Genomic DNA, 14135 nt, shown 5'->3' on the forward strand with positions numbered 1-14135 from the left:
GGGTGGTTATAGGGGGAAAAACTGCTATAATCCAAAAGTTGTACTTTTGAAATTTATATTTATTAAATAAAAGTTTTCTAAATAAATAAATAAAAGGTCACAGAAACAAACAGCAAAAAGAAGAAACTTGTGAACCAATAGATACATAAAAGAGAAAGGGGCTGAATGTGAGTCAATGAACTTCTTATCAGCTGGGGTGCTCTAAGATAAGCACACAGGAAACGCACTGAAGTCCCAAGGATCAAGGGAGCTTGGGCACATATCCCTGAGTTCTAAAACTCTGGGAGAAAATACCAGACACGTTCTATTGTGATATACTTTTTTTAAAGATCCACATAAGTGATTCTAAAAATTCACAAACCTTTAGCTGTGGATAAATCTGCCGAACCATACTTAAAGACAGTGCGTTTAGAAACTTCGGTCTGTTTAAGGTTATCACTCCTGCACAACCTTTCCTTTCCAACAGTACATCTCCTGCTGCATCGGTGTGCTTTGACATTCTCTGTAAACAAATAACACTTTATCATAAAATTCATTAGGTTTTTGCCACAAGCCAACATCAAAACATACACAACAAACGCAAATCATTGTCTTCAGTATGAATGAATCTCCTAGTTCTTTGAGGTATAATTGCACAACATTTTTACTATACCTACCAGTTTTTACAAAATAATGTTAAGACCGTATGCCTAGGCTAGTAGTCTATGTTAAAAGCAAGATAACTTAAACAATTACCTATACAAAGGGTAAATAGAAACAATGTATTAATTTCACCTTGGATCACTTTCACTGCATAGTACATTGCAATTGCATGTCAGTATAATGTGACTGATCGATACAATCAGTAACCCTTTGAACTGAGAGGCATGGCAGCTCCCTGTGAGAACACCAACATGTAAATCTTAGTATTGGATCCTTCCTTCCTCCCTCTCTTCCTCTGAGCTGCCAGGAATGGGAAAGACAAAGGAAATGCAGAAATGCACATCTTGGGGCCCTTGCCATGGTGAATTAAACCACTCTCCAGAGCACTGGTATCCCATAAGGGTATGGGTTTGAGTCCCAGCTATTCCATTTCTGATCCAGCTCCCTGATAACGCAACTGAGAAAGCAGAACATGGCCCAAGTCCTTGGGCCCCTGCATCCACGTGGGAGATCCAGATGAAGCTCTGGGGTCCTGGCTTTGGCCTGGCCCAGCCCCAGTTGATGTGGCCATTTTGGGAGTGGATCAGCCGATGGAAGAACTCCCTCTATAACTCTGCCTTTCAAATAAATAAATCTTTTTTTAAAAAAAATGCTCATCTTTCATATTGGTAACTAAAAGCATCAATAACTAGGTAAATCTAACAAAGTTATTGAAAGTTATTCTGACAAACAGCACTAAACAGCACTCTAGCCTCTGAATCAGCCCTTAAGGCATTCGAATCTGGCTAAAAAACCCATGAGAGAATTTCAGGCATGGAAAGCCAAGACACTGTGGCAAAAAATCACCTACATGAAAGATCTCTGTGAGTGAGATCCGAGCAAAAAGAACGGGCCATCAAAGAAGCAGGTACCTTTCTCTGAAGGAAGGGAGAACTTTCACTTTGATTATGGCCTTGTCTAAATAATGTCGGAGTTTGTGGACTCAAAAGGCTTCCATAGCCTTGGCAGCTCATGACAAGAGCTTCAGGTGATCACTGATGTCATAAATAAGAATGTCAATTTTTAAATCAACAACAGGAGTCACTGTGCACTTGCTCTCCACGTAGGACCTCCATCCTTAATGTGCTGTACTAAAAGAATTAACAGTAATACTAGTCTTCAAACAGTACTTTATACTTTGTGTGTCTGTGTGGGTGCAAACTGTTAAAATCTTTACTTAGTATAGAGTTGATTTTCTGTTAATAAAGATAATTAAAAATGAACCTTAATGAAGAATGGGATGGGAGAGGGAGTAGGAGGTGGGATGGTTTGGGGGTGAGAGGGTGGGTATGAAGGGAAGAACCGCTATAATCCATAAGTTGTACTTATGAAACTTATATTTATTAAATAAAAGCTTTCTATTAAAAATTTTTAAAAAGAAAGTTATTCAGTCTTTGCATACAGGCAATTCCAAGACAAACTATACATACCTCCTGAATTTTAAAATTTTCAGTTCTGAGAGAATTTAATCAACTGACTTAGTATACAGCCCAGTCCTAAAATCCCTCAGACTATGAAATACTATTTAGTCTTCTATTTATTACTGTCTATCAATCTCTATATTAGGTGTTGAAAGAGTAAAGATGAATGAAAGGCAGCAAATAAAAACCCAATAAGCAGTGTATTTCCTACTTGAACTTTTTTTTCATAGAATTGCTCTTGAAATTTATATTTTGCAGAACATATTCTGAAAAATACTTCAGAGCCTTTGTAAACATTATAAGAAATAAATGCTCCCTTGAGGAAAACACAGTAGGTGTCCAAAAAACGTTTGACAAATGGAATGAACAACCCATCATCCTACTGACACAGTCCAGAACCGCTAGCCTAGGACGAGCTTCACACTGTGGCTTAACTGAGGTACACTCTGCACCCTCAGTGCCCACTCTGTCAGTGGTTGGAGTGTTATAGGTAAGGCAGGGGAGCCAGACTGTCTGGGTTCAAACTGTACTTCAAATTTACTAGCTATGTGACACTGGGACATGCTACCTTGTATCTCTGACCCTCAATTTCTGATCTGTTAAATGGGAATGAGGGGGCCAGCCCTGTGGTGCAGTGCATTAAAGCCCCAGCCTGCAGTGCCAGCATCCCACATGGGCACCAGTTCGAGACCCGGCTACTCCTCTTCCAGTCACTCTCTTGTGACTGTCATGAGGGCCGGCGCCATGGCTCACTCGGTTAATCCTCCGCCTGCAGCGCCAGCATCCCATATGTGCGCTGGGTTCTAGTCCTGGTTGCTCCTCTTCCAGTCCAGCTCTCTGCTGTGGCCCGGGAAGGCAGTGGAGGATGGCCCAGGTCCCTGGGCCCCTGCACCCGCGTGGGAGACCAGGAAGAAGCTCCTGGTTCCTGGCTTTGGATTGGTATAGCTCTGGTCATTGTGGTCATTTGGTGAGTGAACCATTTGGTGAGTGAACCAGCAAATGGCAGATTTCTCTCTCTCTGGCTCTACCCCTCTCTGTAACTCTTTCAAATAAATAAAATAATTCTTTAAAAAAAATGGGAATGAGGCCATCATCCCTAATTCAGAAAATTCTCTAGATTTTAGAAAAGTAACATAGAATGTATTATATTCTATATAAAACACCCTAAATGAAGTCTGGGTCCATATATTATAATCAAACATTTATTCAATTTTTGCACCAAACTATGAATATTCACATTACCTAAGATAAAGAAAAAAACAGCTTCCAATCTATTCAGGTTAGATTTTTGCCACCAAATATATTTACCACAAGCAAACAAACAAACAAAAGAAAAAAAACTTTGGTTTGAGTATTTTAGAACTGCAGATACAAGATTTCAAGTATCAACCATAATGAGAAATAACTGAGCCACTACATATCAAGTATTTAGGACAGTATTTAGCATACATTAAGTACTATGTCATATGCCTTGTTATTTTTATGTGCAGGATACTAATCAGGCTCTATAAGGAACATAAAGTGAACCAAAAAAATTATTTTTTACAATCTGATAAATTAAAAACATTTAAACACTGGAAAGGTACCATTAAACAAAATAGTCAACAAGTATAAAATGATTATTGTGTATCATGCACTAAGCTAGATTTTAAAATGTATTATCCTATTTATCACTTATAAGAACTCTAAGGTAGAAACAAGGAGGCTTCAAAAAGTTCATGGAGAGGGCTAGCACTGTGGCGTAGCAGGTAAAGCTGCTGCCTACCGTGCCAGCATCCCATATGGCCGCCAGTTCTAGTCCCAGCTGCTCCACTTCCGATTCAGTGCTCTGCTATGGCCTGGGAAAGCAGTAGAAGATAGTCCAACTCCTTGGGCCCCTGCACCCTCATGGGAGCCCCGGAAGAAGCCCCTGGACCTGGCTTCGGATCAGCTGAGCTCTGGCCGTTGCAGCCAATTGGGGAGTGAACCAGTGGATGGAAGTCCCCTCTCTCTCTCTCTGCCTCTCCTTCTCTCTGTGTATAACTCTGACTTTCAAATAAATAATAAATATTAAAAAAATTTTTAAAAAGACAAAAAGTTCATGGAAAATCATGTTACCTTTTTCAAAATTTTTATTTGAACGGCAAAGAAACAGAAAGTAATCTACTATCAACTGGTTTACTTCCTAAATTCCAGCAATAGCCTGGTCTGGGCCAGGCCAAAGTCTGGAATTCAATCCAGTCTCCCATGTGGGTGCCAGGGACCCAAATACCCATTGCTTCCCAGGATGCTGAGCAAGACACTGGAATTGGAAGCAGAGCTGGGACTCCAACATAAGCATTCAGACAAAGGATATGCACATCCCAAGTGGCGTCTGGACTGCTGCATCAAATGCCTGTCCCACGTTATCTCTTATTTCACTTTCCCATGAAAAGCCCTCTCACACAATTATTCTCATTTTGAATACATCAAAAGGGAGGGCTGAGAGACCCCATACTCTGTCCAAGACTAAGTGGTAGACCCATTATTTAAACCCAGACATTCTGACTTGAAGAGCCATGCTTTTAACCATGTTCTATGCCACCTCCTACAGGGTATGTGTGTCAAGTGCTGACATTATAAAATTGAGAACCGCAGTGTACCAAAGGAAATCTGCCAGCACAATATTTCTCTACTTTCCTAATAGTGGTGTTTTAACTTACACATCACAATCCAATAATGTCAATAAAACAAAGTCCAAACTTACCAAATGTTGCAATATAATATTAGTTCTTTTGAATGAATTGAACCTGAAACAAACATAGAATACAATGAGCACAGTAATGTGGGTATTCATGTCTCAATTTGTAAACACTATATGCCCTTTTACTTTAAGCTCTTCTAAAACATTAGAACAAAAGGTTGTGTGTGTTTTTAAATTCTCAGAACCAGTGTAGTGACATACATAGCAGGTTAAGCCTCCACATTCAATGCCAGCATCCAATATGGGTGCCAGTTTGAGACCCAGCTGCTCTATTTCAGATCTAGCTACCTGCTAATTCACCTGGGAACACAGTGGAAGATAGCCCAAGTGCTTGGGCCCCTGCACCATGTGGGAGACCCAGAAGTAGCTCCAGGCTTCCGGCTTCAGCCTGGCAAAGCCCCAGCCAAGCCCCAGCGTTGCAGCTATCTGGGGAGTGAAACATAGGTGGAAGATTTCTCTCTCCCCTTCTCTCGCGCGTGCTTTGTCCCTCTTCCTCTAACTCTTTCAAATAAATAAATAAATCTTTAAAAAAAAATTCTCACTCACTCTGGTAGGAACACAAAAAGGTACTGCCACTGCAGACGGTTGAGTAGTTTCTCACAAAACTAAATGAACCCTTACAACACAACAATTTTGCTCTTTGATATTTTCCTGTAGGAACTGAAACTTTATGTCCACACAATATCCAAACGTGAATTTTATGGTAGCTTTATTCATAATTGCCAACCTGTGGAAGGAACCAAGACATCCTCCAAAAGGTGAAAGACAAATCTTAGTATATCCATACAGGTGAATAAAAACTTAGTCCAAAAAAATAAATGAGCTACCCTCCTTCCCAAAATAAAGGTAGAAATTTGAATGTGTACTACAAAGTCAAGGAGAGACTATAAATTGTATACTTTCACCTATCTGATATTCTGAAAAAGGCAAAATGATGGAGTCAACAGAAATCAGTGGTTGCCAAGTGCTTCTAGGAGGGAGGGAGGAAAGAACAGGTAGACCACAGGAGATAATTAGGGCAGTGTAACTAGTGTGTATGATACTGCAATACATGTCATTATCCTTCTATCAAAATTTTCTGCTCAATTTTTCTGTAAACCTAAAACTGCTCTAAAAAATAAAGCTATTGGGGCAAGTGCTGTGGCATAGGGAGTAAAGCCGCCACCTGCAGTGCCAATATCCCATATGGGTGTTGCTTCATGTCCTGGCTGCTCCACTTCCAATCCTGCTCCCTGCTGATGGCCTGGGAAAGCAGTAGAAGATGGCCCAAGCCTTTGAGCCACTGCACCCATGTGGGAGACCCAGAAGAAGCTCCTGGCTTCTGGTTTCAGATGGGCAAGCTATGGCCGACGCAGCCATTTGGGGAGAATAAACCAGCGGATGGAAGATGTTTCTCTCTCTCTCTCTCTCTCTGCCTCTGCCTCTCTGTAATTCTGAATAAATAAATTAAAAAAAAAAAAACTATTAAGTTTTTTTTTTTTTAAAAAAAAGGTTTAGTTAAGATGTAATCTTACTGGCAATCTCTGAAGCTACCAAAAGATACATAGATTGGTACTGCCTTTTTATCTTTTAAGATTTATTTATTTCACTTGAAAGGTGCAGTTACAGAGAGGGAGAGGCAGAGAGAGAGAGAGATACCTTCCATCTGCTGGCCACAACGGCTGGAGCCGGGCTAGTCCAAAGCCAGGAGCCAGGAGCTTCTTCTGGGTCTCCCACACAGGTACAGGAGTCCAAGGACTTGGGCCATCTTCCACTGCTTTCCCAGGCACATTAGCAGGAAGCTGAATCGGAAGTGGAGTAGCCAGGACTCGAACCACTGGCACCCATATGGGATGCCAGCACTTCAGGTGGCGGCTTAACCAGCTACGCCACAGCGCCGGACCTGGTACTGCCTTTCTAACAAGTAGTTTGAAAATGAAGAACCACAGCTTTTAAAAACATCATACCTTCAGCCTAGTAATTCCACGGGCACTTGCACTTAGGAAATTCCAGAGGGGTGACCAAAGTTTGATTTATAAGGACACAATTACATGAAGAAAAACTCAGAACAAAATACTTAGCAGAGCAATATTTTTAAATTGTGACATCTATACATGACCATCACATAGCCACTAAAAATACTTATGACCTGGAAAAATATTGATGACAAAAAATATAAAAATAAAACATGCTACAAAGGAATAAACATACTTCTGATTTTATTGTTGTAAAAGTGTTTATTAGGATAGGAATACAAAGCTTAAGACACAGCATAGCAAAATTGACCAAGAAACATGGAGTTTCTTGGTTGGAAGTTTTTTGGTTGGAAGTTGGAAGTTTCTGGAGTTGGAAAATGTCTCTAATCAGATGGCGGTTACAGGGTTGTACACACAGGTAAACACGAAGTTATAAACTGCAGAATAGTGCATCCAAATAACTTATATAAATTATAATAAGTAAAAAGTTACTTGGGGGAGGGTGATAACAGGAAGGCACAAGAGGTCGGCTCCTGGAATGCTGGTGTTGGCTAATTTCTTGATCCAGGTGTCAGGGGTTTAGATATCTGTGGGTTGTAAAAACTCATCAAATTCTATTTTTCTGCTCTGGGACTTCCTAAAAAGTTTCCAGAAAAACCACAGTTCTTGACAACTAACAATGCACTAAGAGAAATTTAACTGAAAAGTGATCCCTGTTAAATATAAGAGTGGGAATAAGAGAGGGAAGGGATGTACAATTTGGGACATGCTCAAGCTGACTTGACCCAAACAGTAGACTTAGAAACAAACCAGGGGATTCCAATTCAATCCCATCAAGGTGGCATGTACCAATGCCATCTCACTAGTCCAAGTGATCAATTTCTGTTCACAATCGACCATAATGATAGGACTAAGAATCAAAGAGATCACATAATCAAGACTAGTGTCTGAAAATACTAACCGACAGAACAAAAAAGGGAGAGAACGATCCAACATGGGAAGCAGGATGCACAGCAGACTCATAGAATGGCGGATGTCCTAAACAGCACTCTGGCCTCCGGCTGAAAAGCCCATGAGAGTATTTCAGGCATGGAAAGCCAAGACACTCTGGCCAAAAACAAACAAACAAACAAACAAACAAACCTAAATGAAAGATCTCCGTGAGTGAGATCCCAGTGGAAAGAACAGGTCATCAAAGAAGGAGGTACCTTTCTCTGAAGGGAGGAGAGAACTTCCACTTTGACTATGACCTTGTCTAAATATGATCAGAGTTGGTGAACTCAAAAGGCTTCCATAGCCTTAGAAACTCAGGACTGGAGCATAGGGAGATTACTGATGCCATAAACAAGAGTGTCAATTTGTAAAGTCAACAACAGGAGTCACTGTGCACTTACTCCTCATGTAGGATCTCTGTCCTTAATGTGCTGTACATTGTGATTTAATGCTATAACTAGTGCTCAAACAGTATTTTTCATGTTGTGTTTCTATGTGGGTGCAAACTGTTGAAATCTTTACTTAATATATACTAAACTGATCTTCTGTATATAAAGAGAATTGAAAATGAATCTTGATGTGAATGGAAGGGGAGAGGGAGTGGGGAAGGGGAAGGGGAAGGTTGCGGGTGGGAGGGAAGTTATGGTGGGGGAAAGCCATTGTAATCCATAAGCTGTACTTTCGAAATTTATATTCATTAAATAAAAGTTAAAAAAATACTTTAATTACAATGTATTGCAATGCATGCTTCTGTTTAGGAAGTTAAGAAATATAAGATGCATGGAAAAATCAAAGCTAGAATCATTAGCCGTAGCCACCCAGTGAAGACTCTGCACTTCTGCAAACACATGTACTAACTGTGGGAACTGATTCATTGCCAATTCTTTTTTTCAAAGATATTTTGAGATATGAGAAGTTATAGCCTAGCTGAGAATTTAAAAATGGCACTATGACTATTATTAACACTTGTAAACATTTTAGATGACTGAACTTATACAAATACTTGTATACAAGTTGTATACTACTTTCCTGTTACACTATATTCAAGTTGCATAATACAGGGTCAACACTGTGGCACAGCTGATTAAGCTGCTACCAGCAACACCAGCATCCCATATGAGCACTGATTCAAGTCCCAGCTGCTCCACTTCCAATTCAGCTCCCTGCTAATGTACCCCAGAAAGCAGCAGAAGATGGCCCAAAACTTAGCCCCTGTCATTCCCATGGGAGACCTGGATGGAGTTCCTGGCTTTATCTTGGCCCAGCTGAAACTGTTACAGGTATATAGGGAATGAACCACCAGATGAATTTTTGCCTTCTCTCCCTTTCTCTTTGTAACTCTCCCTTTCCAATAAATAAATCCTTCTTAAAAAAAAAAAATTGAATACTACTACCTTAACAAGGGGCACTTTTTTTTAAGCACTCATACTTCACATTCCTGGACTATATTCAGAATTTGCCTTAACCCAAATAAAACATTTTTATCCTAGTCAAGGGATTCCACAACATTTCTGCTCATTAGAGTTACCTGGTAGGCTGATGTGGCGCAGCTGGCTACGCCACCGCCTGTGACACTGGCATCCAATAGGGATACCTATTCAAGTCCAGCCTGCTCCACTTTTGATCCGGCTCCCAGTTAATGTGCCTGGGAAAGCAGAAGATGGCCCAAGTGCTTGCGCCCTGACACACAGGAAACCTGGACAGACTTCCAGGTTCCTGGCTTCCACCTGGCCCAGCCCCAACTGTGTTGCAGCTTCTTGTAAAGTGAAACATGGGATGGAAGCTTGCTCTGTCTCTCCTTCTCTAATTCTGCCTTTCAAATAAGTAAATAAATCTTTTTAAAACAAAAAAGAATCACCAGGGACTCTCGTAAATTCCAAAGCTCAAGTCACAGCAAAGACCAATCAAATTCAATCATAAACTCTGGAGGGGCAATACAGGCATAAGTATTTTCTTTGGGGGCAATACAGGCATAAGTATTTTCTTTGACGCATTACCAAATTATTTCAAATAGCAGGCAAGATGGAATTAAAATGAAATCTTCGTAAAATTCAAACTGAAGTGACAGTATCCCTAGTTTATTGAAAGGGTTTTTTTTTTTTCTTTTTTGTGATAACATACTTTCAGTTGCCTTAAGATTTATTTTATTTATTTTAAAGGCAGGGTTACAGAAAAAGAGGGAAGGGGGAGGGAGAGGGAGAGGGAGAGGGAGGAGGGGGGGAGGAAGGAGAGGGGGGAGAGGAAGGAGAGGGGGGAGAGGGAGAGGAAGGAGAGGGCGAGAGGGGGAGAGGGCGAGAGGGGGAGAGGGGGAGGGGAGAGGGGGGAGAGGGGGGAGAGGGAGGAGAGGGGGGAGAGGGGGAGGGGGGAGAGGGGGGAGAGGGAGGAGAAGGAGAGGGGGGGGAGAGGGGGGAGAGGGGGGAGAGGGAGGAGAGGGAGAGGGGGGGGAGAGGGGGGAGAGGGGGGAGAGGGAGGAGAGGGAGAGGGGGAGAGGGAGAGGAAGGAGAGGGGGGAGAGGAAGGAGAGGGGGGAGAGGGAGAGGAAGGAGAGGGCGAGAGGGGGAGAGGGAGAGGGGGAGGGGGAGAGGGGGAGGGGGAGAGGGAGGAGAGGGGGAGGGAGAGGAGAGGGAAGAGAGGGAGAGGGAGGAGAGGGGGAGGGAGAGGAGAGGGAAGAGAGGGAGAGGGAAGAGAGGGAGAGTGAGGGGAGAGGGAGGGGGAGAGAGAGGGAGGGGGAGGAGAGGGAGAGGGAAGAGAGGGAGAGGGAAGGGAGGAGAGTGAGGGGGGAGAGGGAGGGGGAGGAGAGGGAGAGGGAGGAGAGGGAGAGGGAAGAGAGGGAGAGGGAGGGGGGAGAGGGAGGAGAGGGAGGGGAGAGGGAGGGAGGAGGGGGGAGAGGGGGAAGGGGAGAGAGGGAGGAGAGGGGAGAGAGAGAGGGAGAGGGGAGAGAGAGGGAGGAGAGGGAGAGGGAGGAGGGGGGAGGGAGAGGAGAGGGGGAGAGGGAGGAGAGGGGAGAGAGGGAGAGAGGAGGAGGATGGGAGAGGGATGGAGGAGGGAGAGGCAGGAGAGGGAGAGGGAGGAGATGAGAGGAGGGAGAAGGAGAGGGAGGAGAGAGGAGAGGGAAGAGAGGGAGAGGGAGGAGGGAGGAGAGGAGAGGGAGGGAGAGGGAGGGAGAGGGAGAGGGGAGAGGGAGGGGGAGAGGGGGGAGAGGGGAGGGGAGGGGAGGGGAGGGGAGGGAGAAAATCTTATCCACTGGTTCACTCCCCAAATGGTCTCAATGGTCGGGATTGAGCCAGACAGAAGGCAGGAGCCAGGAAATTCTTCAGGATCGCTCATATGAGTGAAGGGGCCCAAGCACTTGGGCCATCTTCTCCTTCTTTCCCAGGCACATTATCAGGGAGCCAAATCATAAGTGGAGCAGCTGGAATTAGAACCAGTGCCCATATGAGATGTTGGCAAGCAGGCTGTGGCTTTACTAACTGTGCCACAGTGCCCCTGAGGGACATTTTATAATTAAGGCTTTCATACAGACTTTTTTTTAAAAGATTTATTTTATTTATTTGAAAGACAGAGTTACAGAGAGAGGTAGAAACAGAGAGAGGTCTTTCATCACTGGTTCACTCCCCAGATGGCCACAACGGCTGGAGCCATGCCAATCCAAAGCCAGGAGCCAGGAGCTTCTTCTGGGTCTCCCATGTGCGTGCAGGGGCCCAGGGACTTGGGCCATCCTCTACTGCTTTCTCAGGCCATAGCAGAGAGCTGGATCAGAAGAGGAGCAGCCAGGACTCGAACCAGCACCCATATGGGATGCCGGTGCTTCAGGCCAGGGTGTTAACCGGCTGTGCCATAGCACCGGCCCCTCATACAGACTTTTAAAATCTGAGAGACACTAAATTTTTTTTGACTTGACTCAAAGTCATCATTTTATGCAGACTAAGTATCAAAAAAAATAGAATTTCTTTAGGTCCAGAAGGACTTCAAATTCCTTAATGAGGCCAGTAGCCCAGTGTCAGTTCAAGGTTAAGGAGGCTGCTGCCAGATTGACAACTATTTAAGTGCTACAAGCACTATAAAAGTAAACAGAAGCAAAGGCCTAGCTTCAAGTCCTGAGGCAGAATTTTATTTCACTGCAATAGTTAAGGTAAGCCTACTGCAACAAAGAACAAAGCACTATATACAACATTTATAGAACACAAAAACTCCTGAATTGGTATTTTTAAAAATCTAAGTACAGGGGGTCTGCACTGTGGCATAGCGGGTAAAGCCACTGCCTGCAGTGCCACCATCCCTTATGGGTGCCAGTTAGAGATACACCTGCTCCATTTCTGATCCAGCTCTCCGCTGTGGCCTGGGAAAGCAACAGAAGTTGTCCCAAGTCCTTGGGCCCCTGCACCAACGTGGGAGACCTGGAAGAAGCTCCTGGCTTTGGATTGGCACAGCTCTGGCCACTGCAGCCATCTGGGGAGTGAACCAGTGGATGGAAGACCTCTCTCTCTGTTTCTGCCTCTGCCTCACTGTAACTCTGCCTTTCAAATAAATAAATCTTTAATAAAAAAACTAAGTACAACTAAAATGCTCCCCAGGTTATGTATAATTCTATAGCTTTTATGTGGTCCAATTCATATTAAACTGTTACTTAAAAACTTACATTAATAACTTTTATGCCTCAAAATTGTATGTGAGAAATCAGTTCCCAGCATTTCTGAATGTATGGGCTTCTCCTTGTTTTGTATTGGCACCAGACTGCCATCTGGTGGACATTTTAAAAACGTATGCACATCTCAGCTGCTTTATTATGATTTTTTTTTTTTTTTTTTGACAGGCAGAGTTAGACAGTGAGAAACAGAGAGAAAGGTCTTCCTTCCGTTGGGATTAGAACCAGTGCCCATATGAGATGTTGGCATCGCAGGCTGCGGCTTTACAGACTATGCCACAGTGCCCCAAATGGCCACTACGGCCAGCGCTCTGCGCTGATCCGAAGCCAGGACCCAGGTGCTTCTCCTGGTCTCCCATGTGGGTGTAGGGCCCAAGTACTTGGGCCATCCTCCACTGCCTTCCCAGGCCACAGCAGAGAGCTGGCCTGGAAGAGGAGCAACCAGGACATAATCCAGTGCCCCAGCTGGGACTAGAACCCAGGGTGCTGGCACCACAGGCAGAGGATTAGCCAAGTGAGCCGCAGCGCTGGCCAATTCTGAAATTTTTTTTTATCTGTATTATTTTCTGGAGACAATGTCAACTGCGCTTTTTTTTTTTTTTTAAGATTTATTTATTTGAAAGTCAGAGTTACACACAGAGAAGAGAGGCAGAGAGGTCTTCGATCCACTGGTTCACTCCCCAATTGGCCACAAAGGCCGGAGTTGTGTGGATCCAAAGCCAGGAGCTAGAAGTCTCCTCTGAGTCTCCCATGCAAGTACAGGGACCCAAGGACTTGGGCCAACTTCTACTGCTTTCCCAGGCCATAGCAGAAGAGCTGGATCGGAAGTGGAGCAGCTGGGACTGGAACCGGCACCCATATGGGATGTCGGCACTGCTGGGCGGCAGTCCCACCCGCTACACCACAGTGCAGGCCCCACTCAACTGGGCTTCTTGAAGCAGTTTTCAAAGTGTGATCCCTGGACCAACACCATAAGCATCCCATGGGAACTTGATAGAAATGCAAATTATCGACCTGCGCCACAGCTCACTAGGCTAATCCTCAGCCTGCAGTGCCAGCACACAGGGTTCTTGTCCTGGTTGCTTCTCTTCCAGTCCAGTTCTCTGCAGTGGCCCAGGAGTGCAGTGGAGGATGGCCCAGGTCCTTGGGCCCTACACCCCGCATGGGAGACCAGGAGGAAGCGCCTGGCTCCTGGTTTCGGATCAGCGCAGTGCGCCGGCCGTAGCAGCCACTTAGGGGGTGAACCAACAGAAAAAGGAAGACCTCTCTCTGTCTCTCTCACTGTCTACCTCTGCCTGTCAAAAAAAAAAAAGTGCAAATTATCTTTCCCACCCCAGACCTACTGAACAAACCTTGGGGGTTGGGGCCCAGAAATCTGTATTTAATAAATTTTCCAGGTGATTACAATACACAACAAAATTTAAAAACAACAGTCTTAGAAGGATGAGAACTGTAATCTTTAGGAACTTCTTGCAATTTGCCAATTAAAAAAACACAGGCCTGCAAAATTAAGCAACTCTACATGAAATCACTGAAGCAATGCTGAAAAGCAAGTAAGATGTGAATAAGGCATAAGATCAAGTCCAGGAGAACATGCACCTTAGGCATGAGAAGTGCTGAAGAGCAAGAACTGAGGCAACAGAAAGGAACGGCTTAGAGAAAAGATCTATGTCAAAAACGACCCCAAGATTTCAGAACAGGACAGCTAGAGCATCAGTA

General features: G+C 44.0%; 1 protein-coding gene across 2 annotated transcripts in view; it reads right to left on the reverse strand.

Moving 5' to 3' along the window:
• The window catches only part of HIBCH (3-hydroxyisobutyryl-CoA hydrolase), a 116080-nt gene that overhangs the window by 93588 nt on the left and 8357 nt on the right, over window positions 1-14135 (reverse strand). For both annotated transcript variants that reach the window (XM_062189228.1, XM_062189236.1), the window contains 2 exons: window positions 4828-4870; window positions 362-502 (listed from right to left, as the gene is read on the reverse strand). In XM_062189228.1, coding sequence (XP_062045212.1) covers window positions 362-502; window positions 4828-4870 — 184 coding nt within the window. The remainder of the gene's footprint in view (window positions 1-361; window positions 503-4827; window positions 4871-14135) is intronic.

Source organism: Lepus europaeus, chromosome 1, assembly GCF_033115175.1.
Source record: "Lepus europaeus isolate LE1 chromosome 1, mLepTim1.pri, whole genome shotgun sequence".
NCBI lineage: Eukaryota > Metazoa > Chordata > Mammalia > Lagomorpha > Leporidae > Lepus > Lepus europaeus.